Here is a 26,249-nt window from a genome sequence, read left to right on the forward strand (position 1 = left end):
AGCATCACCAGGAAGTCAGAAAGGGTTCCATTTCTCACTTTGCAGAGGAGGAGGAGCTACTCAGAAGCAGCTGTCTGCCATCTAAAACAGGATTTTCTTCAAGAAAAAAATTAAATGGTTCAAAGATAACATTAAGGTAGCATATGGTGGGTTGGAGGAGTGGCTCACGTGATAGAGTGCCTACTTAGCAATCAAAGCCCTGATTCCAAACTCCAGTAACCACCACCACCACCACCACCAAAAACAAAAAAAGAAAAAGACAGGCTGTAGCTCACTCTGGATTTGATCCCCAATACACTGAAGAAAAAAAAAAAGCTTATGGTGCTGGGTGTGGTAGTACATGCCTGTAATCCAAGCACTTGGGAGGTAGAGGCAGGAGGATGAAGAATTTGAAGCTAGATGGGCTATGACACCCTGTCTCAAACAAAACAAAACTATTGTGGTCTCAGGATGAAATCAGATGACGTAACCTTTTTCTGGAAGGTTTGGAAGACATCCACCCCCATCCTGAGGGGCTTTCCAAAAGTCACCTCATTAATGTGATCTCAACTGCTGTTTGAAAGGGGCAGACATAAGCTGTTACAAATGTGACATCAACTCTGTCACCTGATTGAGTGATTGAAGGAGAGATCCGTCTGCTGCCCAAATTCTTCTCTTCCTTTCTTTTTAGATGACTATGCAGACGTTTTCTGTGCTTCCTCCCAGTTTAACTCCAAAACCACGTAACACTGAGGCTCTGCCCTCTACCCAGTTGATCGTCCCTGTACATGAATTCGTGCTCTCCCCTCTCCTCTTGCCTTAGGAGGCTCATTTTATAGACTAGAGTGGGAAAGAGAGAGCTAGTTACTTGGTATCTGGATAAAAGTGGTTGGACTGGATTGGTAAAGTGGCTGAAATGGTAGAGCGCCTGTCTAGTGAGTCTGAGGTCCTGAGTTCAAACCCCAGTACCACCAAAAAGAAAAAAAAAAGAAAGTGGCTGATTAGTTAGGTTCCACAGCTTGTCATGTCCACTGACAAACGGACCAGAGAGAATGAATAGCCAGCTTCATGTTCACATAGTACATACTGTCCTCTACATTAAACATGGTGGTGGTAGAGGTAAATGAACGTGGAAGTATTCATGGAGCACTGTTAAGTGTGTAACTATAGGCAAAATAGACAATGAAGATTTTGACAAGCTTTGATGTGACAAAGATTCTTTACTTGGCCAAACTTTGGTCAAGCTTCTGAACCTTTTTCTAGGCCCATCTGTGTACTTTGTTATGAAATCTAGCTTTTATGTTTGTTTTTCTTTTGCTTTTAGACAGGGTTTTGTTACATAGACTTCTTCAAACTCCTGATCCTTCTGACTCAGATTGGGATTACAGGCAAGTACCACCATTCTTCAAAATCAAGTAGATTGGGAGGCTGATACGCAAATTGGGCTGAAATACTGCTCTAATTGTCACCATACCTCCCTAGAATAAAAGCTGCCTTTTGATGACCGGGATGAGTTGAGTGAAATCGTTAACGGACAGACACGGGGCAGTTTAAAAAAAAAAATCAAAGGGGGTGGGGTCAGGGGGGAGAAATGAACCAAGCCTTGTATGCACATAGGAATAATAAAAGAAAAATGAAAAAAAAATCAAGTAGAACCCCTACCCTACGTATCATCCTCAACACCTGCTTACTTCCTCATCCTCCACCATCCTGCAGAGGGTGTCTGACTGCCCTCGCCTGTATTCAGCAAGAATCCTGTTAGATTCCCCTTGCCCGCCTGCCCTTCTTTCCTTCCTTCCTTCCATCCTCTCTCCCTCCCTCCTTCCCTCTGGCAGACTGGGGTTTGAACTCAGGGCCTCCACCTTGAGCCGCTCTACCAGCCCTTTTTTATGGTGCGTTTTTTTGAGATAGGGTCTTGAGAACTATTTGCCTGGTCTGGCTTCAAACCATGATCCTCCTGATCTCTTCCTCCTGAGTAGCTACGATTACAGGTGTGAGCCACCAGCACCTGGTTTAACTACAATTTTAGTGCTTCAGTATTTTCAGTGTCTACTTTGAGCACATAAGAAAGCAGAGGCAATTGAGCTTAAACACTTTTATTTCCACTTAGAGCTTGACAATTGCTTACCTTCACATTATTCTGTCACAAGTGGTAATCAGATGGCCTACCCAAGAAGCTAAAATGATAAAACTATTAAAGACAAGTCAACATAAAAGAAAAATGGAAAAAAAAAAAAGACAAGTCAGCAGAATTTATAAAGTTAGCAATGCAGATAACAATAAAGATAACTGTATAGATATACACGTGTATTGGGCCCTAATAGAAATATGTAGAAAGAACCTGGCGTCGTTGGCTCAAGCCTATAATCCTAGCTAGTCAGGAGACAGAATTTAGGAAGATCAAGGTTCAAGTGAGGCCAGCCCAGGCAAATCTTGAAAATACTCAACACAAAACAGGGCTGGAATTGTGGCTCAAGTGGCAGAGTGCCTGTGTAGCAAGCATAAAGCCCAGAGTTCAAACCCCAGTACCACCAAAAAAAAAAAAAAAAAAAAAAAAAGAGATGCAGAAATAACAGTAATTAAATGAGGTCCTTGGGTGGGGTGTAGGGTGCGTAACTGTAAATCCAGGTATTCCTGAGGCATAAGTAAGGAGGATTGCAATCTGATTGCAGTTAAACGCCAGGCCAGGCAAATAGTTCTCGAGACCCTATTTCAAAAATATCCAAAACAAAACAAGGCTGGCAGAGTGGCTCAAGTGGTAGCTCACCTGCCTAGCAAGCATGAGGCCCTGAGTTCAAACCCAATACTACTAAAAATGAAAAAAAAAAAAGATTGTAGTCTGAGGCTATCCCAGGCAAAAAGCATGAAACCCTATCTAAAAAGTAACTAAAGAAAAACAAAACAAAACAAAACAAGGCTGCCTAGCAAGCATGAGGCCTCTGTTCAAATCTCACTACCACAAAAAAAAAGGTCCTTGGACAAAAATGCAAGAGGAGTTATATGACCAAAAATTTTTAAGAAGATTGTAGGTAATAAGAAATTGGCCGCAGTTTGAACCAAATAAAGGAGGAAGGGGGATGGCATAGTTGGTGACATCTGAGAAAAATAGCATTGCTATTCTATCACAGATGCCCCATCCTAGGAGCTCCCACTTCAGGCTCTCCAGGCATTTCCTAACATGGAAGATAAAGTTATATTCATGGTAACAATAGGATATTATATTGCTATTTATCTGACAGCAAACATTGGAAAAAAATGGATACAGCCACACTGATTTCAGGCCATCTCATCCCTGAAAGTAGGGGTAAAATGAGTCAGTAAGAAACAACATTCAGGGCTGGCAGAGTGGCTGAGTGATAAGAGAGCTTGCCTAGCAAGTGTGAGGCCCTGAATTCAAACCCCGGGACCAACAGTATTCAGACAGTGTAGAGTTATCCAATGTGATTTAGAACACAAGCAAAATTGAGTAATCTTCAGTGGAAAAGACTATAGTATTTGAAAGTCAGGAGTGTTTTGATATTAATTTTTATCAAGGTGGTATTCCCTTGTACTTTATTTTTTGGCAGTACTGGGGTTTGAACTCAAGGCTTTGCACTTGCTAGGCAGGTGCTCTACCACTTGAGTCCCGCCCCCAGCCCCCAAAGGGGTATTCTAAGCTATTAACTGGAACAAATTCCAAAGTCACACTCATATTACTCAGTTTAATAATTGAATAAGTTGACAAAAGACAAACAATGGCAACAGCATCACATAGCATAGTATCTTCCTTTGGTACCTTCTGAATAAAATCTCCCATAGTTTTACCTAGAAATCCAGTTGTAGAATCAAATTGTGACTCCATTTCAGCTACTGATTTTCTTTGATTTTTAGTTTCTTGGCCTGTTTCAATGGAAAGAGATTTTATCGCATTTACTTTGCCTCTGAGATTCTCAGCGAGTCTCTTTTCTTCACAGGCTCTGTATCCACTCTTAGCAGAGCCATAGTTCCCATAGCTGCTAGGAAGTACTCCCTCATCCAGCCAGATGAGGGAGGGAAGGGTCAGGGGTCACCTGGACCTGTCTTCAGTCCCAGGGTCCCTCAGAGCACCAACTCCTTGCCCAAAAGTTCCATCACATCAGTGGTCTCTGATTAATTTTTTCTTTAATAGATGAGTGTATTCTGAATGCTGTGGTTTAGATGTGATTTGTCCCTCAAAGGTTGTGTGGCCATGTGAGAGGTGGGAAGAGGTGGGGGCCTCGTGGGAGGTAATTAGGTCATTGGTGGTATCACCCTGGAAGAGATACAGTTCTCATGGGATCCTGGTTAGTTACAAGTTGTTATAACACCAGCAAGACTGGCTCCTCCCTGCTGTCTGGCTCTCTGTTTTACCATGTGGTCCCTTATGTGTGCGCCTGACATTGGACACCACCCATCACAAAGCCCTCTCCAAGGGCCTCACCCAGTGGGACTCCCAATCTTGGACTACTAAATAAACTTCTTAGTAAGTAATTAGCTTCAGGTGTTTTGTTACAGCAATAGGAAATAAACTAATACACTGAACATGATCAAAAATATCCCTGGGCCAGGTACCAGTAGCTCATGCTTATAATCAGGAGGATTGAGGTTGGAGGCCAGCCCAGACAAATAGTTCCTGAGACCCTATCTCGAAAATACCCAACACAAAAAGGGCTGGTGGAGTGGCTTAGGTGGTGGAGCACTTGCCTAGCAAGTGTGAAGCCCTGAGTTCAAACCACGTACCACAAAAAGTGTATGTTCCTGGGGCTGGACGTGTGGTTCAAGCAGTAGAGTGCTTGCCCGGTATGCATGCAGTCCTAGGTTCAACCTCCAGTACTGCAAACAACACTTGGAGGCTGAAGCAGGAAGATCTTGAGTTTGAGGTCAGCCTGGGCTGTCTCAAAACACCAAAAAGAAAAAAAGTCTTATTTAGGAGGGCTTGGGACAGAGAAAGTAAAGTGGTAAGAAGTGTCATAGATGGTCCCCAGCCAGACATCTTGCTGGAATTGCTGTAGGGTCATTTCTGAGCGTCTACAAACACAAGTTCAAGGTGTTGCCTCCTTCTGTAGAACCCTTGCATCCTTCAGCAGGTCAAAGGAGATCCACGCAGACAGATGAAATGCACACGGTACTTTCCAACCTCTTTGGCAGTCAAAGTTATTTTTGTAGTACTGGGGTTTGAACTCAGGGCCTTGAGCTTACTAGGCAGGCACTCTACTACTTGACCCACATTCCATCAGCCCTTATTGTTTTTTTGACATAGATCTCACTATGAAGCCCAGGCTAGTCTCCAACTTGAGATCCTCCTGTCTCAGCTGCTTTTTTTTCCTTTTTTTTTTTTGTATGTGTGTGTCTCAACTTCTTAAGTCCTGAGATTACAGGTGTGCCCCAGCACTGAAGGCTGGATCCTTTAGTCCTCCTTGAGGGGACCACAGAGCAGGATGTCAGACTCTGTCCTGCTTGTCTGTTGTGAATTTTATCTGTTTACAGAAGAAAAATATAATTTGATTAAGAGATTGGAGGAGGGACAGAACCCTCAGACAGGCAGAGTGAGAGCAGGGGAGTACCAGGCTAAGAGGCCATTTGAGGAAAGCTTGGGGAAGGGAGTGGTCCACACAGGGAATGATGGAAAGCAGTGGGGGTCGTGGTCACCTGGCACCTGGCACATTGTAGGCACACTAAATATTTGCGTGTTGAATGAAAGAAAAATCAGGAGCAAGAAAGGTCTGGCAGAGTGGTTCACGCTTAGCAAGTGTGAGGCTCTGAGTTCAAACCCCTGTGCCACAAAAAAAAAAAAAGATGTAAGAAAATGACACATTGAGGAATGAGATGGTGGCCGAGCCTGGTATGGAGAACAGAGATTGGTCCAGAAAATGGTGGAGACCTGCTGAGAGGCCTCTCCCACTAGTGAACACTCAGTATGAGCATTAGAGAACTTTGCCCTGTTCTGCGGAGGGGAGCCTGGGTACTGTGGAGTTTAATGTGTGACCTTTGTGTGAATGCTATCATTTAATGCAAACTTGGGCCTTTCTCATTCACTTTCAGTGGCTAGAGGTTAAAAAACCCAAACCACCAAATGGCTCTCCTAATTTCAGCACAAATCACTTCTCTTTCCCCAGGGTAGCTTTTTTTCTCCTTAGAAATAAGGAGGATGGCTGGGCGCCAGTGGCTCACGCCTGTAATCTTAGCTACTCAGGAGGCAGAGATCAGGAGGATCACAGTTCAAAGCCAGCCAGGGTAAATAGTTCCCAAGATGCTATCTTGAGGAAACCCTTCACAAAAAAGGGCTGGTGGACTGGCTCAATGTGGAGGCTCTGAGTTCAAGTCCCTGTATTGCAAAAACAAGAAGAAAAGAAAGCAAGGGAAGGAAGGAAGGAAGAAAGGAGGATGGCAGATTATTGGACTTGCTTGTGCTGTGACCTCTCTACAGCTCCCTCTTAAGTCCTTTATTTTTTTTGGTGGTGGGGGGCTTTGCAAATGCTAGGCAAGCACTCTTACCACTGATCTACACTCCCAGCCCTCTTAAAAATAAAGTCATTTAGAAGATTCTTTTCTGCTTCCTTACAATACAGATCAAGACATATAATACACTGTTTCTTTAAATGGATTTTGCTTGGGCACACGTGGCTCACGCCTGTAATTCTAACTGCCTGGGAGGGGATTTCTGTTCAAAGCCAGCCCAGGCAAATAGTTCAGGAGATCTCATCTCCAAAATAACCAGAGCAAGATGGAGTGGAAGTGTGGCTCAAGAGGTCGGGTGCCTGCTTTGCGAGTGTGAAGTCCTGAGTTCAAACCCCAGTATCACCAAAAAAGAAAAAGAAAAGAATCTTGCAATTGTGGTCTCTTCCTTCAAATCGTTTGGGCTTTTATTAAAAACGTTCCTCTGGACGAGAACTAGCGAGGGCCAGGTTCCAAAGGCACAGACACAACTGTGAGTGGGAGCCCCGGCCTGGCTCTGTTTACCGAGGGAGCCAGAGGCTGAAGTCCAGAGGGGGGCGGGTGGCCCCGCCTTTGATCCCCTGTCCTTTGAGCCCAGCAGCCCGGGTCCCCAGGTCGGGTGGCGGCATGCTGCGGCGGGTGGCGTCGGGCCTCGCGCGGGGCCGGGGGGCGGGCGTGGGCGCGCGTGCTGTCGCGGGTTCGAGACGTGGGGCCTCCGACGTCCCCAGGAACCAGCCCCCCAGCTCTGAGCTGGTGGCCCGGCCGGTGGGCGTGTGCTCCATGATGCGCCTGCCCGTGCAGGCCTCACCCGAGGGGCTGGACGCCGCCTTCGTCGGCGTGCCTCTGGACATCGGAACCTCCAACCGGCCCGGGGCTAGGTAAGGCAGAGCGCGGGACTGGGCACACGTGCCGTGACACATGTGCCAGACGCGTGGACACTCACTTCAGGGCACGCGGACCGGCTCCAAAATGCCCCTGATAGTTTGAGGGACAGTGATTTCCTCTCCTCTCTCCACCAGCAACTCCAGGGACTCAACACCCATTGGAGGTCCGTCCTCTGACATCTCCATCAGGACTCCAAGGATCACAAGTTTGAGGCCCATCTGGGCTACATATCGACTCGTGTCTCTAAATTAATTACGAATAAACAAAGGGTTTCCGGAATCCCAGACTTCTCCGTGTCCTCATCCTGGGACCTTGCTGGCACCCTACTCCCCCATACCATCCCATTTTACAGTGGGTGGCACTGCACTGGGGAATGGAGCTGGCTGCCCCTCCCCAAAACCTCTAGCTATTACCTGAGTCAAAAGTTGTTCGCATTAAGGAAATTTTCCTAAGATCGAGTCAGACGGAGTAAAACTCACTTCCCTAATTACCAAACAGGAGCTGTTTCTGATTCAGCTCCTTACGCCTGACTGAATTGCTCTGAAATTTAGATGCTAGCATTTATGAAGTGTCTGCTAATCACAAGGCATTTGGCATAGATTACCTCATTTAATTCTTACCACAACACTGTGAAGTAAACAGTATTTGAAGATTAGGAGCGGCACGACAAGCTCATGCCTGCAATCCTAGCTACTCTGGAAGCTGAGACAGGAGGATCACAAGTTCACGGTCTGCCTGGGTTATAAAGCAAGTTCAAGGCCACTCTGGGCAACTCAGTGAGATGCTATCTCAAAATAAAAAATTAAAAACGGACAGGGATGTAGCTCAGTGGTAGAGTGCTTGCTGAGCGTGCACAGGTCCTAGGCTCGATCCCCAGTACCCACCCCCCAACACACAAGGGAAACTGAGACTCAGGGAGATTATCTAATGCCACTTAAGAAATTGGTGATGAGTGAATTCCTAAATCTTTACTTTTAACAGGTAGCCTAGCGGGGTGTAGCTCAGGGGTAGTGTTCACATGCACAAGGCCCTGGGTTTGGTTCCCATCATGGGAAAAACAAAAAAACAAATAAAACAAAAACACATGTGCACACGTGCGTGCACACACATACACACACACAGAGCCTAAATCAGTGGTTTTACACCTAGGGGACATCTGACAATGTCTAGATAATTCTTGCTCGTTTCAACCTGGGGGAAGAGGTGCTACTGCTATGTAGTGGGTACAGGCCAGGGAGGCTACTAAACACCCTACAAGGCAGAGAGTCTTTGTCCCCAAATGTCAGCAGAGTTGAGATGGAGAAGCAGAGAAGTGCTGGTCTAGGCAGAGAGAGCCTTTGAACCTCTGCTGTGGCCAGGTACCATGGTGCATCCTTGTAATCCCAGCACTCAGGAGGCTAAGGCAGGAGGATCAGGAGTTCAAGGCCAGCCAGGGTTACACAGAGAGACCCTGTCTCAAACAAAAAACCAGAACAAAACAAAGCAGTGACTGACAGATGATTCTCTTTCCTTTTTCAGATTTGGACCTCGACGCATCCGGGAGGAATCCGTGTTGCTGAAAGCTGTCAACCCAAGTACTGGGGCCCTCCCCTTCCAGTCCCTCAGGGTCGCGGACCTAGGTGATGTGAACGTCAATCTTTATAACCTGCAGGACAGCTGTCGGCTAATTCAAGAGGCCTATCAGAAAATCATAGGAGTGGGCTGCGTGCCTCTGACCTTGGGTAATGGCTGCTTACAAGGGCGAGTGTTGTTCTCTGTGCTCAGGGTTTATTTATCATGGGCCTCAGACTTCTGCTTCTCCACTGTGAAGATAGAGACAGTAGGGAAGAAAATCTTTTTTTTTTTTTTTTTTTTTTGCCGTACTGGGGCTTGAACTCAGGGCCTTCACCTTGAGCCACTCCACTAGCCCTATTTTTGTGAAGGGTTTTTTGAGATAGGGTCTTGCAAACTATTTGCCCAGGTTGGCTTTGAAACTCGATCCTCCTGATCTCTGCCTCCTGAGTAGCTAGGATTATAGGTGTGATCCACAGGCACTAGGCTTGATTTTCAAAATTATTACATTAAAATACCATTGATCTTGGTTACTGAGTGTTCTGGCTTTTTAAAATTTTTGTAGCCCTGCCAGAGGTCTCACCCTCCTCTTCCTCCTCCCAACCCTCCAGGTCAGGCCTGGGGAAAGCTGCCACTAGGGACTCAGTTGTGACTTGCCAGTGACTTCAAAGACCATGTTTCTAATGACTTTGTGTGGAGGAGGGCAAAAGGGTATTTCTGAGTTGGCCAGGATTTCCATCAGCTCACAGAGCCGCTCATGGTGGCATTTCTGTCTTCTCTGGCTCACAAATAGTTAGAAGCACATGAGCCTTTCCCTAAATATTCCAATTTAGTTTTGCCAGTTTGGAGAGGCTAGCCTGCCTAGCACAGTGGTAGGGAATGTGGCTTTTGGTGGCATGGTTTGAAATCTCAGGCCCATGTCTCACTAGCTGTGTTACTCTGTGCAGTGCTTTGTTCTGTAAAATGGGCAGAATGACACCCATCTCACTGGATTGTGGGAGGAACATACAATGAGCATAAGAAAAACTGTCCCGCATCGTGCCTGACACATTTTAAACTTCAATAAATGTTACCTATTGTTACTATCAATAATTACCAATAGTGCCGGGCACTTGTGGCTCATGCCTGTAATCCTAGCCACTCAGGAAGCAGAGATCAGGTTTGAAGCCAGCCGGGACAAATAGTTCGAGAGACCCTATCTCAAAAAAAACCCAACACAAAAAAAAGGGCTAGTGATTCCACAATGTAACCCCACCCAGCACAACAGTAAGAAACAGAAACAAAAACAAAAAAAAACAAAACAAAAAAAGGGCTGGTGGAGTGGCTCAAGCAGTAAGAGAGCCTACCATGTGAGGCCCTGAGTTCGAACCCCAGTGCCACCAAAAAAAAAAAACTACTAATTGTAATACTTTCCTGGCCCTCACTGTTTAATAGGATATCCACAAGTTAAAGTTAATTAAAATAAGCCAGGCACAGTTGCTTCTCATCCCAGGCACTCAGAGGCAGAGATTGGGAGGATTGTGGTTTGAGGTCAGTCTGGGCAAAATGTTAGCAAGACCCATCTCAACAAAAACGTTGAGTGTGGTGGTTTGTGACTGTAATACCAGTTAGGTGGGAGGTACCAGTTAGGTAGTAGCTTCATGGTCTGAGGCCAGCCTGAAGCAAAAACTTGAGGTCCTATCTGAAAAATAACCCAAAGCAAAAAGGGCTGGAGGTGTGGCACAAGTGATAGCGTGCTTGCCTAGCAAGTGAATTCAAACTTCAGGACTACCAAAAAAATTTTTAATTAAAATATTTAGCTTTTTTTCCGATCCGCCATCTGCGGTGGAACCGTCGCCAAAATACAGATTTTTGTGAAAACCCTTACTGGGAAGACCATCACGCTTGAGGTTGAACCCTCAGATGCTATAGAAAATGTCAAGGCCAAGATCCAGGATAAGGAAGGAATTCCTCTGTTCAGCAAAGACTGATCTTTGCTGGTAAGCAACTGGAAGATGGACGCACTTTGTCAGACTACAACATTCAAAAGGAGTCCACCCTTCCTCTTGTGTTGAGACTTCGTGGTGGTGCTAAGAAAAGGAAGAAGAAGTCCTACACCACTCCCAAGAAGAATAAGCATAAGAGAAAGAAGGTTAAGTTGGCTGTCCTGAAATATTATAAGGTTGATGAAAATGGCAAAATTAGTCGCCTTCGCCGTGAGTGTCCTTCAGATGAACGTGGTGCTGGAGTTTTTATGGCTAGCCACTTCGACAGACACTACTGTGGCAAGTGTTGTCTGACTTACTGCTTCAATAAACCAGAAGACAAGTAATTGTGAACGGATTAATAAAAGATGTGAACTTAAAAAAAATAAAATAAATAAAATATTTAGTTCTTCGTCCACCCTACCGGGCAGTGCAAGTATAGAATATCAATATGGAAAGTTCTAGGTAACTACTTGTATGACTCAATTTATCTAATTTTCTCTTTTAAATGTCACACTACTGAACAAGGTGGTGGTTTAGCTCTGGTCTAATTGAAAGGACAGCAGAATTTGGCAAAGTTTGGGTTGTTCCATGTGCTAATCTATCCACATTCCTGACGCTTTCTTCTTTTTTCTCTGTACAGGTGGCGATCACACAATCACATACCCTATATTGCAAGCAGTGGCAAAAAAGTAAGTCCCAAATGTTTTGGCCAAGTGCTGTTTCAAAATTCAGGAGCTGAGGAGGAGTTGTCTGCTGCTGGCTCAGGTTACTGGGGAGAGGAGGTGATAGGAAAATCCCGACTGAGTTACTTCTGCAGATGAAAACCGAGGCCGAGCCCCAGGTGCCTGTCACTCACCAGCTGGGAACCAAAATTTATTATTAACGCCTCTGGCCTCTCCCTTGCCCTAGATCAGGCTGGTATGTGCACTCAGCATTTTCAACAGCCTCTGGTTTTGGAAGATGAACCCACAGGGAAGTAAGCACACAACCTGCTCCCTTCAGTGTGTCTTGCTTCAATGGCCAAGTGTGACACTGAGAGGTCCAGCAGTGGAGCTTGCTGTGACACCTTGTCTTCTCCTGAGGAGCCCCTCCTCTCCCCTCCCTGGGCAATGAGAAGGCTGTTGGTTGAGTAGTAGATTCTATGGCAAGAGACCAACTTCAGCTAATTTAGTTGGAGAAAGAGACAGAAGGGTTGAGGCGGTGGGTGGCAGCTGCAGAATTCATTTTTGGGAAGGCTTGTGGGTAGGTAGCATCCTGGTTGGAGGTGGGTGGGGACAGATCTTGTCTCAAGCTGCACTGGCCTCCCACTGACTTGGATTCCATGTTCATTTGGGGTGGCCGGTAGGGCTGATAGAGGGTGTGGAGAGGAGCAGGGTCAAAGCTGCTGGTGCCACAGTTGGAGAAGAAACGGTGACTTCTGACTGGCTCCACCTTCAGTGAGCACTGCTCTTAGCCACCACCCCCTGCAATTCTGAGTTGGTAGGTAGAGGTGGCAGCAGAGCGCATGTCTGTTTCTGCCCTGCTTCTCTGAGTGCATGGTTCCTCCCAAGATGCTAAAGTGACTCAAAGACAGAAGGGGGTGGATAAGAAAGAGTGATAGAGGGGTGAATATGACCCCTCACTTTGTACAACTAATGTGTGCTAATAAAAATAACTGTAAAAAAAAGAAACAGTATCATACATATATTATTCAAATGAATAACAGGTTATTTAAAAAAATAATAATAACTGTAAAGAAAATGAAGACAGTCCAGGCACTGGTGGCTCACACCTGTGTAATCCTAGCTACTCAGGAGGCAGAGATCAGAAGGATCGCCATTCAAAGCCAGCCCAGACAAATAGTTTGTGAGACCCCCCATCTCAAAAAAAACCAAAACAACAAAAAAAAAACCTTCACAAAAAAGGGCTGGTGGAATGGCTCAAGGTGTAGGCTAAGTTTAAACCCCAGTACTGCAAAAAAAAGAAAGAAGGAAGGAAGGAAGGAGAGAGAGAGAGACAGAGAGAGAGACAGAGAAAAAGAGAAAGAGAGAAAGAAACGAAGGAAGGAAGACAGGAACTAATTGATGGCAGGTATCTCCGTTGCCATGAACTGTCATAAAGTTTTGGTGGCTGTGTTGCCCCTTCCCCCCGAGACACCTGACCTCTGAGCTGCCCTGTTATCATCAGACACGGCCCTGTGGGGCTGCTGCACGTGGATGCCCACACGGACACAGCTGACAAGGCCCTGGGAGAGAAGCTCTATCATGGGTCGCCCTTCCGTCGCTGTGTGGACGAGGGACTTCTGGACTGTAAGCGAGTGGTACAGATTGGCATCCGGGGCTCTGCCATGACCTTGGATCCTTACAGATACAACCGGAGCCAGGTGACAGGCGGGACACCCCTCCTCCACTGCAGGGGCCGCCATAAGTTCCACAGGGGCTTTGCCAGTCAAGTGCAAAAGGGGGGTGGGCATGTGGCTCAATGACAGAGTGCTTGCCTAGCCTGAGCGAGGCCCTTGGCGCCATCCCCTACACCACAGGGGGAAAAGATTCAGAAAGTGCGGACAAAAGGCTGGGTTTGCATCAGGAGGGTTGTGTGGCTGTTGCAGTGAGACAGATGTTAGAGGTAGAGGCCTGGGCTGGGCTGGCCAAGTAGAAAGCAGCCAACTGCTCAGAGGTTGCTGCCTTGGAAGATGAGCCCAAGTCCAGGAAGGCTGCTTCCTTCTTTCTTCTCCTAGTCATCCCTGCCAGGCAGATGGCTCTCAGGTGGACAAAGCACAGGGCCCTCACAGAAGTCCCAAGTCCCTTGCTTTTAGAGCATGCCAGGGTCAGGGTTCTGGACAGAAGCATCCAGAAGGCGCTAGCATGAGTGGCCAAATTTCTCACTCTTGCTTTGGCAAGGTTCTGATTCTGACCCATAGGTCAGCTTTGGTCCAGTTCTTTACCTCCCCTGTAAAATGGGGACAGTAGTCCCCCCTCATGGAGGTTGAGGGTCAGATGTGATGTGCACCTGAAGAGTTAAGTGTGGGGTTGGCCTTGACCTCCAGCTCTTCAATTCCACCCTCTTAGGGCTTCCGGGTGGTCCTGGCTGAGGACTGCTGGATGAAGTCACTGGTCCCTCTGATGGCAGAGGTCAGGCAGCAGATTGGAGGCAAGCCTCTGTACATCAGCTTTGACGTAGATGCCTTGGACCCTGCCTATGCCCCAGGGACGGGAACACCTGAAATTGCTGGTCTCACTCCTAGTCAGGTAAGGCGGTTCCCCTAGGGATTCCTGGGGGTGGGGAAACTTAACAACACACTTTCTCAGGCACCTTTCTCAGGTGAGTCTTCAAGCATCAGAACAATTTGTTTTAGTTTTTTTTTTTTTGGTGGTGCTGGGGATGGAACCAGGGCCTCAGTCATGCTAGGCAAACACTCTACCACTGAGCTACACCGCAGCTCAGGATCGGATTTTGATTTTTTTTTGGCAGTACTGGGGTTTGAACTCAGGGCCTCACACTTGCAAGGCAGGTACTCTTACTGCTTGAGCCACTCCACCAGCCCTTTTTTGTGTTATGTATTTTCAAGATAGGGTCTCTTGAACTATTTGCCCATGCTGGCTTTGAACTGCAGTCTTGATCTCTGCCTCCTGACTAGAGCCACCAGTGCCTGGCCCAGTATAGGATTTTTTTTTTTTGCGGTACTGAGGGTTTGAACTCAGGGGCTACACCTTGAGCCACTCTACCAGCCCTTTTTTGTGATGGGTTTTTCAAAATAGGGTCCCTAGAACTATTTGCCCCAGGTGACTTAGAACCTCGATCCTCCTGATCTCTGCTTCCTGAGTAGGATATGATTTTAAAAGTGAGCACATAGGGCTTTACTGTTCTCGGGACTGACCACAGGTTGGAATACTCACGGAGTGGGGACTGGTTTTGGCAAAGGGCTCTCATTTCTTCTCTGGGATAGGAGAATCCTTTATTTGGTTTTCCTGCCTCTGGCCCATCTGTAGTCACTTCATTGAGGATAAAACTATAGTATCCTCTCTTCAGAACATTAAACTTTGGGGGAGGGGATGGTAGCTCAGTGGTACAGTGTACCTGGGTTCAATTTCCAGCACCAAAACAAGCACTAAATGTACCCATTTAGGGTAAAAGGGTTCACGTAATGGAATTAACTATCTACGAAGTGGCTCAAGAGTTTCAGAAATATTTGAAGCAAGCTCCAGTGAGGTGTACTGAGATCCAGGAAGGCAGGGTCTTTGGATTGTTCGGTACCTTGTTCTTGGAGCCTAGGATAGTGCCTGGACATATAAATGTTTGTGAGTAAATGAATGACAATTGCTACATCTACTCAATTATTTCTCTCTCTTAAGAAAGGAAGCTAGTCTTACCTGCCTCTCTCACAGCAGCCCTCACTCCCAAAGGACTTCTTAAACGTAATCCTCAGCCTCTGCTTTTCAGGATAGAAAGCCTTGCAGACTAGGGGACCGTTTTCCTACTTGCTTCCCATGTTGTCCTCAGGCCACATCTCCTTGTGCCTCTCCCATCATGGTGCCTTTTTCCCACTCTCCCTTGGCCTAGAATGCTCTTCCTCACTCCTCTGCTTGGCCAGTCCTTTGAACTGTTTCTACCTTGGGAAGCCTTCCCTGACCTGTCTAGGGTGTTTCCTGGGGTTAGACTACTGTGGGCTTTTCTTTTTCTTTTTTTTTGCTGGGACTGGGGTTTGAACTTGGGGCCTTCAGCTTGCTGGGCAGGCACTCTACCACTTAAGCCACTCTACCAGCCCTGTTTTGTGTTGGGTATTTTGAGATAGGGTCTCTAGGACTATTTGCCATGGATAGCTTTGAACTGTGATCTTCCTGATTTTTGCCTCCTAAGTAGCGGGACCACAGGCGTGTACTACCAGTGCCCAGCTGGGCTTCCCTTCCTTGAATCCTGTAATGCACGACACTGAGCTGATGGGTTTGCCTGTCTCCATCATCACACTATGAAGCCCTCGGGAGGGGCTGTGCTTACCAGTTTGGCTGTAGTCAACACTGCCAATTAGGGGACAAAAACAGTGGGCATGGGTTGGGAGCAACTCATGGAAGCCTGGATAATTGCTTTTCATTGCAAATGATTACCACTGTGGATGACTCAACTTTGTTTATTTGTGGAACTGGAGCTTGAACTCAGGGCACTGTGTTTGCTAGGCAGGAGCCCTACCACTTGTGCCGTGCCTCTGCCCCACAACCCACTTTCTTCTTGGACAGGCTCTGGAGATCATCCGGGGCTGTCAAGGCCTGAATGTGGTGGGCTGTGACCTTGTGGAAGTTTCACCGCAGTATGATCCTTCTGGTAAGCAGGAAGATTGCAATCTGTGGGCAGGTAATATTTAAATTACATGAATCCCCTTAGTGAGTAGAAAATGGACAGGTGCCCTTATGGAAGTCAGGGAACCTGCCGAATGTCTGACAGAGAAGCAAATAAGCCTGTTACTGCACACCTTACAAGCACATAAGCCCCTCAGAGGTAGCTGGGTACTATTAGCCTGCCCACCACTTGGTAGAGGACAAAGAAACCAACCTATAGTTTAGTGACAGGGTGGTACAATTCCACCCAGCCTCCTTTAATATTTCACTGAAAAGTGAATCCTCAAGGCATAATCTTTGTATCAAGGGGGGGAGCTTTATATACAAAGCAGATGCCACCCCAATAGTTTTAGTTTAGAGACGCTGACTGTTAACATCTATTAGCGTGAGAGGCAGACAGTAAACACAGAACATTATAGGTTTCCCTTTGGGAAAAAAATACTAAGTGTAAACAAAAAGGCGTCTGAATTTTTAAGTAGTTTTTCCAAATGACGCTTGACAGAGGCATTCTGCTCAGAGTGCTCACTTGAGGGAGGGCGCCCAGAGAGCTGGGAAGCCAGGGTTCTGGCACAGCAGAGAGCAGGAGGCTGAGTCTGGAGGGGCTGGGCCTCACATTTCGTTTTATTCCTTCCTTGGCAGGAAACACAGCACTCCTGGCGGCTAACCTGCTGTTTGAGATGCTGTGTGTTCTCCCCAAAGTGACAACTGCCTGAGTCTGTGCTCTTCGAGACAAAACAGACTGCATTGCTGATAAATTCCCAAGAATTTATGAGCAGGAAGTCTTGAGTACTGAAGAGTTTAAAAGTGTCACAGGTGACTGTAAAATGAGGAATTCAGAACTCTAACCCAAACATCTCTAGGAGTCTGAACTAACTTAAACAAAATGAAGCACTTATACTGCTTTGGTTTTTTTCTTTTTCTTTTTCTATGATAAAAGGTGGTAGAGCATAAGAGGAAAGGGATGGAAAATTTCATTCTAGGGAACCTAAAATTGGAGTTAATTAAATTTAAAAACCCGTGAAGTAATACTATACAAACATCCCATATTTCTATAGCATCTTCCTTTAAAATACAGCTTCTGCTCTGAGGAGTGGTTTTAGGACCACTGTGAACAGAAATAAGAAGTGGAAAATAAAATAAAAACAAAACAAAAAAAAGTGTGAAAGAAAATAGCACACAGATCCTTGTAAGGGAACTTTCTGCTTAGAAGCCCGGGTGGGGGGCACAAAAGGTCTATGCCAGACGCCAGACATCAGGTGAGCCCTTTAAGAAACTTCTAACCCATGCCCTACAAGACCCAGATTTGCATCATGGCCTCTAAGTGACACCCTGGTCACTGTCAACAGCACTTCCCACAATCTGCTGTGCTGCTGTAATTTTGTTGATAGCATGTCTGATAAAATCACTCTTGCAATGCAAGAGCTGCCCCACAGTCATCACACATTAAAATAGTTTATTTGTTTCCAGTCTGTAATATTCTTAAAATAACATTAGCTTCAGTGCTTGTTCACAATACAAAAAACAAAACAAAAAAAACCCCTAAAACATAAAAAAGACACGATTTGCCAAATAAAGTTACTCCTAAGAGTATCAAAAGTGCAAAATATTTACCTTCTTTTCTGATCTGTCTCTCAAGTATAGTCATCTTTCCTAAGGAACAGAACACATTCAGCAGCTGCCACTCTACACTTGTTTTCAAGGGATGTCAGATATTTGGATGTGAACTTGGACGTGAACAGTTCATCTGTAAACATGTTCTGCATCAGTTTTTTGTTTTTTTTTTCCAGTGCTGAGGATCAAACCCAGGGCCAAGGGTGTGCTAGGCAAGTAGGCTGTCATTGTGCTACAGGGCCAGCACCTGCATCAGCTTTTACAGAATTCTACTTTATTTTTCAATGCTGTGGATGGATCCCAGAGCCTCACAGCCCAGAATTCTATTTTGAAAAAAAGGGTTGACTTGCAATCCTTATTTCCAAACAAAGCAAAACACTTAAAGCCTAGTCGGATCCTATTTCTTTTTACAGCAGGGGAACACTTAGGTACTGAGGCAGCTGCAGATTGGTTAGGGTGGTAATAAGAGGCTACAGTACGGAGAGGCTACAATGAGGAGGCCAAGCCATCTGAAAACTGTGACCAAGTTCTACTGGGCAGTGGGTGCCAGCAGGGAGACCAGGGAGACTTCCAGAAGGTAGGACAGTCCTGCTCACTGAAATGTTGCTCAGTGGGGCTGACAATCTCTGGGTTACACAAACTGCAACCAATACCTGAGTGAGCAATAAAAGGTTTTTTTGACACGGGTATGTATTCTACAAAGACTTGCTTTAGGTTACTTTTTACTCTATTAAATATGGTGCATAGTCTTAAATCTAGCAGAAACAACTACTTTTTTGGTGGGATTGGTGTTTGAACTCAGGGCTTCACACTTGCAAAGCAGGCGTGCTACCACTTGAGCAACACTGCCAGTCCATCTGCTCTGGTTATTTTAGAGGTGGGAGCCTCCCAAGTAGCTAGGATTACAGGCATGAGCCACTGGCACCCAGCAACACCCACTTCTTCAAATCAGTATTTGAAGACTAGGGAGTTAGAAACTGAAATTGGGACCTGTGTGATTGATTACATACATCAGAATGAGAAATGGTGGTGTGGCTGAGCACACAATGGCTTGTATGTTTGACACAAAAGGGAAGAAATTCATGGACACGAGTCTCAGAAGGAAAGGCCTACATCTGCCAAAGGTGAAGCGGTGGTCCCTCCTGTAATCCCAGCACTTGGAAGACCGGGCAGGAGGATCAACTATATAGCCAGACCCTGACTAAAAACGCCCCCCACTTAAAAAAGGTTCCCTAGGGTCCTCTGTGGGGACATGTCTACCAGTCCACAGTCCCCAGTTTTGCAGTTTTTGGACTGAAACACTTGCCAGGAATATTGACAACTCCATTACCACTTCCTCTCCTAGTGCAAATGGAGGGTTCAGTAGTCTGAAGGTGCGTTTTGTCTTTCTGATACAAATTGAAAAAAATAAATAAATAGAAAACAAAGAACATACCTGGGTAGTTTTTGGTTTTCAGACATGAAAAATCAGGAAAGTCATTAGTAACAGATTAAAAATAAAAACCTATTGTCTGAACCAAAATACTACTCCTAAGAGTAACCTGGCCACTAAAAAATCCAGAATTTTTTTTTTTTTTTGTGGTGTTGGGAGATGGAACCCAGGACCTTGTACATGCTAGACAAATGCTCTATCACTAAGCTGTAGACTTCAGAAAACAATTTTGAGGACTGGGGGACCAAGGAGTCAATTCCTTCACTGTTTCCACCTGGCCGGGTGACATGAGATGTAGCATCTAGCCAGCGCCCATTTCCAGAGGCCTGGATGGAAGAATGGAGCCTGGCAGTGATTTATTTATTTTTTAATTAAAGCTAAAGACTCTATGAAAACTACAGGAATTCCTGGGTTCAGATAATCTATCACTTACCACTGTAGCGCAATGTTTAAATTACTAGGATCCAGTGGCTTGCCTGAAAGCAATTATGATTAGAGAAATACTAACTTAGTAAATGTCCCATCCCTGATTTTTGCCCTTCACTTCGCAAAAGGCATTTGCTTTGACAGTAAAACAAGACCACTCTTGGAAGTTGTCCAAACTCCACTGGTGGTTTGGCCCTAAAAACAAAAGGTATGCCCTCTAACGAGCTGGTAAGACCGGCCCAGAGCCCATGGTACATGGAGCACAGTGGGCTGGAAGCTGATGATTGGTCTAACCCTGACACCAGAGAAGCAGTGCTAAGGGAGGAGGGAACAGACAAAGCTGAGACACACACAGGCCAGAAGTGGAAAATGAGCCATGTGCAAAATGGGAGTCTAGAACAAGTCTCAGCTTGTTACAAAAGATGACTTAAGGATACAGCACTTTTGGAGTAACAATGTTCAAAATGCAATTGTTAAGAGAGCTCATGTTCCTTGATACAAAGACACATCCGGCATTTTACTAGAGACACCAAGGGAGTGAAGAGGTTCCTCCACCTGGCTCATGGCAGGCAGGATAATCTGTCTTCAGTTTAACATCTACTGGCTTTATAGCAGCTTATCTACGTTCAGAGAACAAGATCACAAGTTATGGCTCCTAATATCCATATCCTAAAATTGACAGAGGCACAAAGGCATCTGCAAACATACAGGTCAACGGCTCAAGGTCGTTACAGTGCTTCTTGCGGGCAGGCCTGTCCCCCAGCCACAGTGGTGTGTGGGCAGCAGGAGGAGGCTGCAAAACATCCCAGAGCTGCAGCACTACAGAAGCTGCCCAGCCCTCCCTTCCCCGCATGGGAGGAACCCCAAACTCATCTATAGAGTGCCCCCTCTTGCTCCTTTTCTTTCAAATCCATGGCTGGCAAACTATTGTGAAGGATACCCCCAAAATATACTTCTCACTGCTTGCTCCCAGAACAACCATCGCAGGTAAGATTGCTTGGTCTTTTTCAAGATGCAGGCCTAGAGGCTTGGTGGGCCGTTCTGTGTCGAAAGCATGTGCCTTGGCAGGAGCACATCAGGGGTGGGGCCGGGCCCGAGGGCGGGAGTGCAGGGCAACAGGTGAACGAACGGATCTGCATGATGGTCATGAGGTTCCATCCAGGTACCACTCAGTGTCAAGCCCTAAGATTTCTCCAACATACAGGACAGGGAAGGTGGTGTGAGCACGTGACAGGGACAGCAAAGAAGAGGGATGACAGTCTATTTTAAATATGCAGCATTCAAATGAGGATGAGAAAACCCAAAGGAAAATATTTTGATCTAGGGAATTCAAACCTGTGGTATGTTTCACTCCTAGGTAAGAACAGGATAAAGGGAAAAATCTTCTAGGCATTGTTCTAGAAGAATGATCTAAAATCTACACTCTGTTTGGTGTGATAGTTTGAGTACTGAAAAATCCCTGTTTCTGGGGCATGTTAAAAACCTGAAGAGTTCACATCTCTCTTTGAAACTGACTCAGTCTAGCTCAGGCCATGATGGGATGTAGAACCTCTGTAAGGAGCCTTCCAAAAGGCGCTCCATCCACAAGGACAACTTGCTCAACTTTTCCTTGATGGGCTTGGATCCAAGGCTACAGGAAGACTTCCCCCGAGACTCGCCCAGGTGCAGGGAAGAGTCCAGGTCACCGCATGACCCCATGGCCTCCTCCTCTTCCACTATTTTTTGGGGCTTGAAAAGGCAGAAGTATTTCTTATGGCCATTCAGAGCCAGTACATAACCAGTGTAGTCCCGTTCCATGAAATGCTTATCGTACTGGTTTGGGACTGGGGCTGCATCTTGAGCAAATTCTAGTAAATATTCCAGCCACTCTCTGTGTTTGTCCACACTCAGGAAGGAGAAGTGTAGGCAGCTGCTCCTGCAGGAAGAACAGAAGAGGGGTTCAGGATATTTCTGATGTGTCTTAAGCATAGGGAGCGTAAATACTACAGACAGACTTGAAATTATAGGAAAAGGCTGTCAGTTGGGGCCTGAACACATAAAAAAGGAAGGGTTTCTGTGGGAGTGGGAGAACCTCTGTGACAGCCACATCACCTCCCTCACCCATCCCACCCCTTGCTGGTAGAACCTCTTCATGCTCAGTGACTTTCTTTGGAAAGGGCACAAGGGCTGGAGAGCAGGCAGTCTTCTGCACGGGCTCAGGGAGGGCACACTGAGTTCAAGCTCTTTTGCTCAGAACCAACAAACATCAAAGTCAAAGGGGGAAAAGAGGTTCCCCACGATGGCTTAAATGTTGGCACTGGGAAGGACACAGTCAATATCTTGCTGCATGCATACTCACACACACAAGCATGTGTACACACACACACACACACACGCAGGCATACACTCTCACCCAGTGAATGAGTAGACCTCTAAAGCAAATCTCTGCAGCAGGCTGGTCTTGGTGCAGCTGGACAGGATGAGGACCACATTCATGTGGCCTGGTCTCAGGCGTACCAAGTTGCTGGTGTATGTCACATCTGTGAGTTCAGTTACCTCCACAAAGCCTTTTTTAGGAACTTTGCTGTGGAGAAATATGGAGGAGTTAAGGTTTTATCAGGATGGCAACACCATCACTTTAAAAGAAGCAAGTGGAGTAAAATGGATTATCTGTTTAACCCTGACCCTAATGCTCTGGCAGGACAGAATGGCCTGACTCAAGTGGGTGACCCTGGTGTGCAACAGCCCTCTGACACCACTTTCCAGCTGCTGCAGAAGCTGCTCGAGGATAGAGTGAGGAGGAATGGCACTCAGTCTGTTTTCTTTGTTTCAGAGACTTGGTTCCTTTGCTGGTGGCTGTGTGCTCTCAACTGGCCAGTTCATTAATATAGTTATTGGCTAGGAGGCCATGCAGGCTCATCTACCACCTTCCTGAGGTGTTTTTCTACTCCCTGCCTCATTAGTAAATATGATATTGAGAAACTGAAGTCCTAATACATGAAAGTCTTAGTGGCCACCAATCAGCAGGGACTTTTTCTCACACAGGTTGAGTCTCTCTTATCTGAAATGCCCAGGACCAGAAGTTTTGGATATTTTTCCATATCTTGGAATATTTGCATACATGGGTGGCACCAAGGGGCCAAATCTAAACACTGAGTTCATTTGTGTTTCATGGATACCTTGGCCTGAGGTGATTTCACTCAGTATTTTCAGTGCATCTGTGTTGGGACTGTGACCTGTTACGTGAGGTCAGGTACAGAATAGATGTTGTGTTGGTGATAATTTCAGATTTCAGAGTTTTGAGTTAGGGATGCTCAAAGTGTACTCAGCTCTCCCACACAGGATGGTGAGGTAGAGTCCTCTGTACCGTTTGTTCCTCCCACCCTACTCTGTCAAGCTGTGTGCTCTGTGTCAGGTGCTGAGGGCAGGAGAGTGTAGTGTATGTGTGAAAAAAACCTGCTGTTTGCTTTGGTGAAGCTTGGCTCCATCTTCCCAGCCTTCTCAGGAACTTCCTCTTTATCTGGAGGGTGTGACTCTCGCTCCTCATTCGAGTCACTGAAAAATGAAAAAAGGTTTTTTAAAACGAAGAGTATGCATACTGGATGGAGGCATGGCTCAAATGACTGAGCCCCTATTTGCAAGCATCAAGTCCTGAGTTCAAAACCCCAGTCCCACCAAAAAACCCCACAAAACCCAAAACAAACAGCAAAAAAACCAAAAACAAACAAGCAAATCCCCCAAAACCAAAATATGAAGGAGCATGATGGTCTGGGGCTCCACTGAACAGCCGTGGCACTCACCTGAAGGCCTGGACGATGACAGTGCCAAAGAGGATGAAGAGGGCTGAGAAGATGAGGGAGAGCAGGGGCGTCATCTCCCGCCTGAAACCAAGCACACAACGGCGTCAGTGCTGGGATTTAGCGTCTACTTTCCAGCTCGACAGAAAAAATCCCAAACCAAGCACTTCCACACCAGTCAATATGGCCACATAAATAGGCTGCTTTTGGGGTGGTGGGGGGAGAGGGTGGAGATTGCCTCTTCAGTGTCCTAATCCACAGAGATCTTATTCTTGAAGTCTGACTCTTTTTTGTAGTACTGGGGCTTGGACTCAGGGCCTACACCTTGAGCCACTCCACCAGTCCTTTTTTGTGATGGGTTTTTTTAAGATAGAGTCTCTCAAATTATGTCTGTGCTGGCTTCAAACTGTGATCCTCCTGATCTCTGCCTCCTGAGCGGCTGGGATTGCAGGAGTGAGCCACCAGCACCTGGCTGAAGAAGGAAATGATGAAAGATTACAAAGGATTTCAGTTGCGCATGGAAGAGCTTTCTGGTGCTGAGGTGTCAGTGACTGAAGTTTGTGCAATGATCTCAGCTTTATCATTGTTTTTTTTTCAGTACTGAGGTCTGAACTCAGGGCCTCATGCTTGCTGGGCTTATTGATTCTTTTTTGCCAGAATAGTCCGGATATGGCCCAGAGAGTAGAGCAGAAGTAGGGAGGGGGAAATTGAGCTTTCAAGATTTTCTCTAGGACTGTTTTCTTTTGACATAGGGTCTCTATGTAGCCCATGATAGCCTCACTCCTCCTGCCTTAGCCTCTTGAGTGCTAGGATTATGGTGTGTACTGCCACACTCACCTCAGGACTGGTGTTCTAAAACTTTGTTCACCCACAAACACCCACCAAGGGCCTGCCATTTTCTCAGCTACAAGCACAAAACAGGAGGAAATAGTCCTATTGGGGCTCAGAGTGGACTTCACTCCTTTGATTAATTCACTGCCTCATTCTACACACTGGGCTAAATGTGTGCCAGGTCCTGTGATGAGCACCAGAGGACAGTCCCAACTGTGTTGCCCTAAAGGTTGGCTGGTGGAATCCTTTCTCAACCAGCAGAAAGGGGTCAGTCACCAAATATAAAAAAGTTACTAAAGGAAAGAAAAAGGGGAAACAGTTGTTGGAAATGTGTGAATATCCCCCACTTGGGGGATCAAGTATGCACTGAAATCCAAGGAGGATGGGCTCTTTCCAAAAGAAAAATTGTGAGGCTGTACTGACACAAAAATAGAAGTCCTTCCTGGCAGTATTCCTACCAATTACTGTGAAACATGCCATCCCAGATGTCTGCGAGGTAGTCAGAAGCAGAATAGAGCCACCGGAGGAAAAAAACCTATTGGGAGAGGAAATGGACAGTGGTTAGTACTTTTCCCCCACAGAAAGCTGGTGGTGGAACCTCTGCTCTTAGCTGAAATCAGGTGCCGGCCCTGTGAGCCTGTGAGCCTGTGAGCTCTCCCTGTAACCCTCCCCCCAGACCATGATACTCACAGGGGCAAGTTCATCAATCAGATCAGGAAGCACAGCCTCAGAGGACAGAAGAGCTGGATCTTTCCGAAGCTGGTCAAGATAACCCAAAAGGACAAATTTGTCACTCTCACTCCCAGTCCATGGATCTTCCAGGGTTTTATACACCACTCTTCCTGCTGTATTGCGTCTTTCCAAGATAGATACCTGGGAGGAAAAGAGAAAAAAAAATTAGAAGTCTCAAAGGCAGTCAGGCACCATGGTTGCATACTTGTAATCCCCACGCTGGAGTTGGAGGTAAGAAGATCCTGAGCTCAAGGCCAGCCGGGACTGCACAGTAAGATACATGCTAGCCTGGAGTGTATGGGGGAATCTTGTCTCATAAAGACAAAAAAACTCAAAAACCCACAAAAACAAAAATAAAATAGAGGTGTCCAAAGCAAGGTTAAGTTATAGTTGTTTAGTTTTGTCAGGGAGAATGGATGAAAGGGTCTCATAACGTCAGCAATAAATTCAAACACACATATAAAGGACTAAAATATTTGCAAGAGATTGAAATCTTTCTGATAGAAGGAACTATTATTATTATTATTATTATTGAGACGGGGGGAGGGGTCTCATTATGCTGCCCAGGCTGGCCTTTAACTCTTTAGCTCAAGGGATCCTCCTGGCCAGGCACCGGTGGCTCACGCCTGTAATCCCAGCTACTCAGGAGGCAGAGATAAGGAGGACTGCAGTTTGAAGCCAGTCCGGACAAATAGTTCAAGAGACTCTATCTTGAAAAACCCTATCACAAAAAATTGGGCTGGTGGAGTGGCTCAAGGTGAAGGCCCTGAGTTCAAATCCCAGTATTGCAAAAAAAAAAAAGAGAAAGCTCCTTCTACCTTAGCCTTCCCAGAGCAATTATTTTTATGGTGATTTTCCCAAGCTTTTGCTAAAAGTTAAAGTTCTTTTTTTTTTCCAATAGACTTTCTTCTATAACCTCTGGCTTGGTCACTTAATATTTTAATAAAGGAAACCTTTCTTTTGTAGAAAGATTTTTCCATGATAACCAAAACAATGATAAAGGCAGAGAATTCTTTTCTGCAGTGCTGGGTATGGCCCAGGGCCTCATGAATGCTGGTTAAGTGCTTTTCCATTGACGACACCCTGAGCCCCAAGAGGAGAAGAATCTCGTGCTTCTGGAGGGAGCAATGACAAAGGAGGAGAAGGAAGGACCAAAGGGGTGGGAATTTCTGATGCACCTTATCAGTGGCCTGAAGATTTGCAAAATCTGGCACCTTGGGTTCTAACGATCAGACTGCCATATGGAGATGCTAGTGAAAAGGACTATTGCACCTGAACTTTCTCCTAGGAAAAGTGCTCTCTGCGGAGGCCTCAGGCC

General features: G+C 46.0%; 2 protein-coding genes, 1 non-coding gene and 1 pseudogene across 7 annotated transcripts in view; 3 read left to right on the forward strand and 1 right to left on the reverse strand.

The window, feature by feature from the left end:
• Positions 1-1,400: 1,400 nt before the first annotated feature.
• Positions 1,401-1,534, forward strand: LOC141425304 (small Cajal body-specific RNA 8). The gene has a single exon (XR_012450374.1).
• Positions 1,535-7,023: 5,489 nt separating this feature from the next.
• On the forward strand, positions 7,024-17,295 carry Agmat (agmatinase (putative)). The gene is made up of 7 exons (XM_020173212.2): positions 7,024-7,289; positions 8,815-9,017; positions 11,455-11,503; positions 12,981-13,176; positions 13,862-14,041; positions 16,025-16,109; positions 16,763-17,295. The coding sequence occupies exons 1-7, from the start codon at positions 7,039-7,041 to the stop codon at positions 16,834-16,836; spliced, it is 1,038 nt and encodes a 345-aa protein (XP_020028801.1). The 5' UTR covers positions 7,024-7,038; the 3' UTR covers positions 16,837-17,295.
• Positions 9,969-11,204, forward strand: LOC109692547 (ubiquitin-ribosomal protein eS31 fusion protein-like; annotated as a pseudogene).
• A 264-nt stretch (positions 17,296-17,559) lies between the features above and the next one.
• Dnajc16 (DnaJ heat shock protein family (Hsp40) member C16) overlaps positions 17,560-26,249 on the reverse strand; it is a 34,266-nt gene continuing 25,576 nt past the window's right edge. For all 5 annotated transcript variants that reach the window (XM_074081284.1, XM_020173236.2, XM_020173235.2 and 2 more), the window contains 6 exons: positions 24,890-25,072; positions 24,658-24,734; positions 23,372-23,452; positions 23,028-23,126; positions 21,985-22,155; positions 17,560-21,507 (listed from right to left, as the gene is read on the reverse strand). In XM_074081284.1, the coding sequence (XP_073937385.1) occupies positions 21,108-21,507; positions 21,985-22,155; positions 23,028-23,126; positions 23,372-23,452; positions 24,658-24,734; positions 24,890-25,072 (1,011 nt within the window). In that variant the 3' untranslated portion in view covers positions 17,560-21,107. The remainder of the gene's footprint in view (positions 21,508-21,984; positions 22,156-23,027; positions 23,127-23,371; positions 23,453-24,657; positions 24,735-24,889; positions 25,073-26,249) is intronic.

The sequence above is a fragment of the Castor canadensis genome, chromosome 7 (assembly GCF_047511655.1).
Source record: "Castor canadensis chromosome 7, mCasCan1.hap1v2, whole genome shotgun sequence".
NCBI lineage: Eukaryota > Metazoa > Chordata > Mammalia > Rodentia > Castoridae > Castor > Castor canadensis.

Coding starts and splice junctions, on each gene's coding strand:
- Agmat (XM_020173212.2), top strand. CDS start 7,039: ATGCTGCGGCGGGTGGCGTCGGGCCTCGCGCGGGGCCGGGGGGCGGGC. Junction 7,290..8,814: donor TCCAACCGGCCCGGGGCTAG/GTAAGGCAGAGC, acceptor TTCCTTTTTCAG/ATTTGGACCTCGACGCATCC. Junction 13,177..13,861: donor ACAGATACAACCGGAGCCAG/GTGACAGGCGGG, acceptor CCACCCTCTTAG/GGCTTCCGGGTGGTCCTGGC.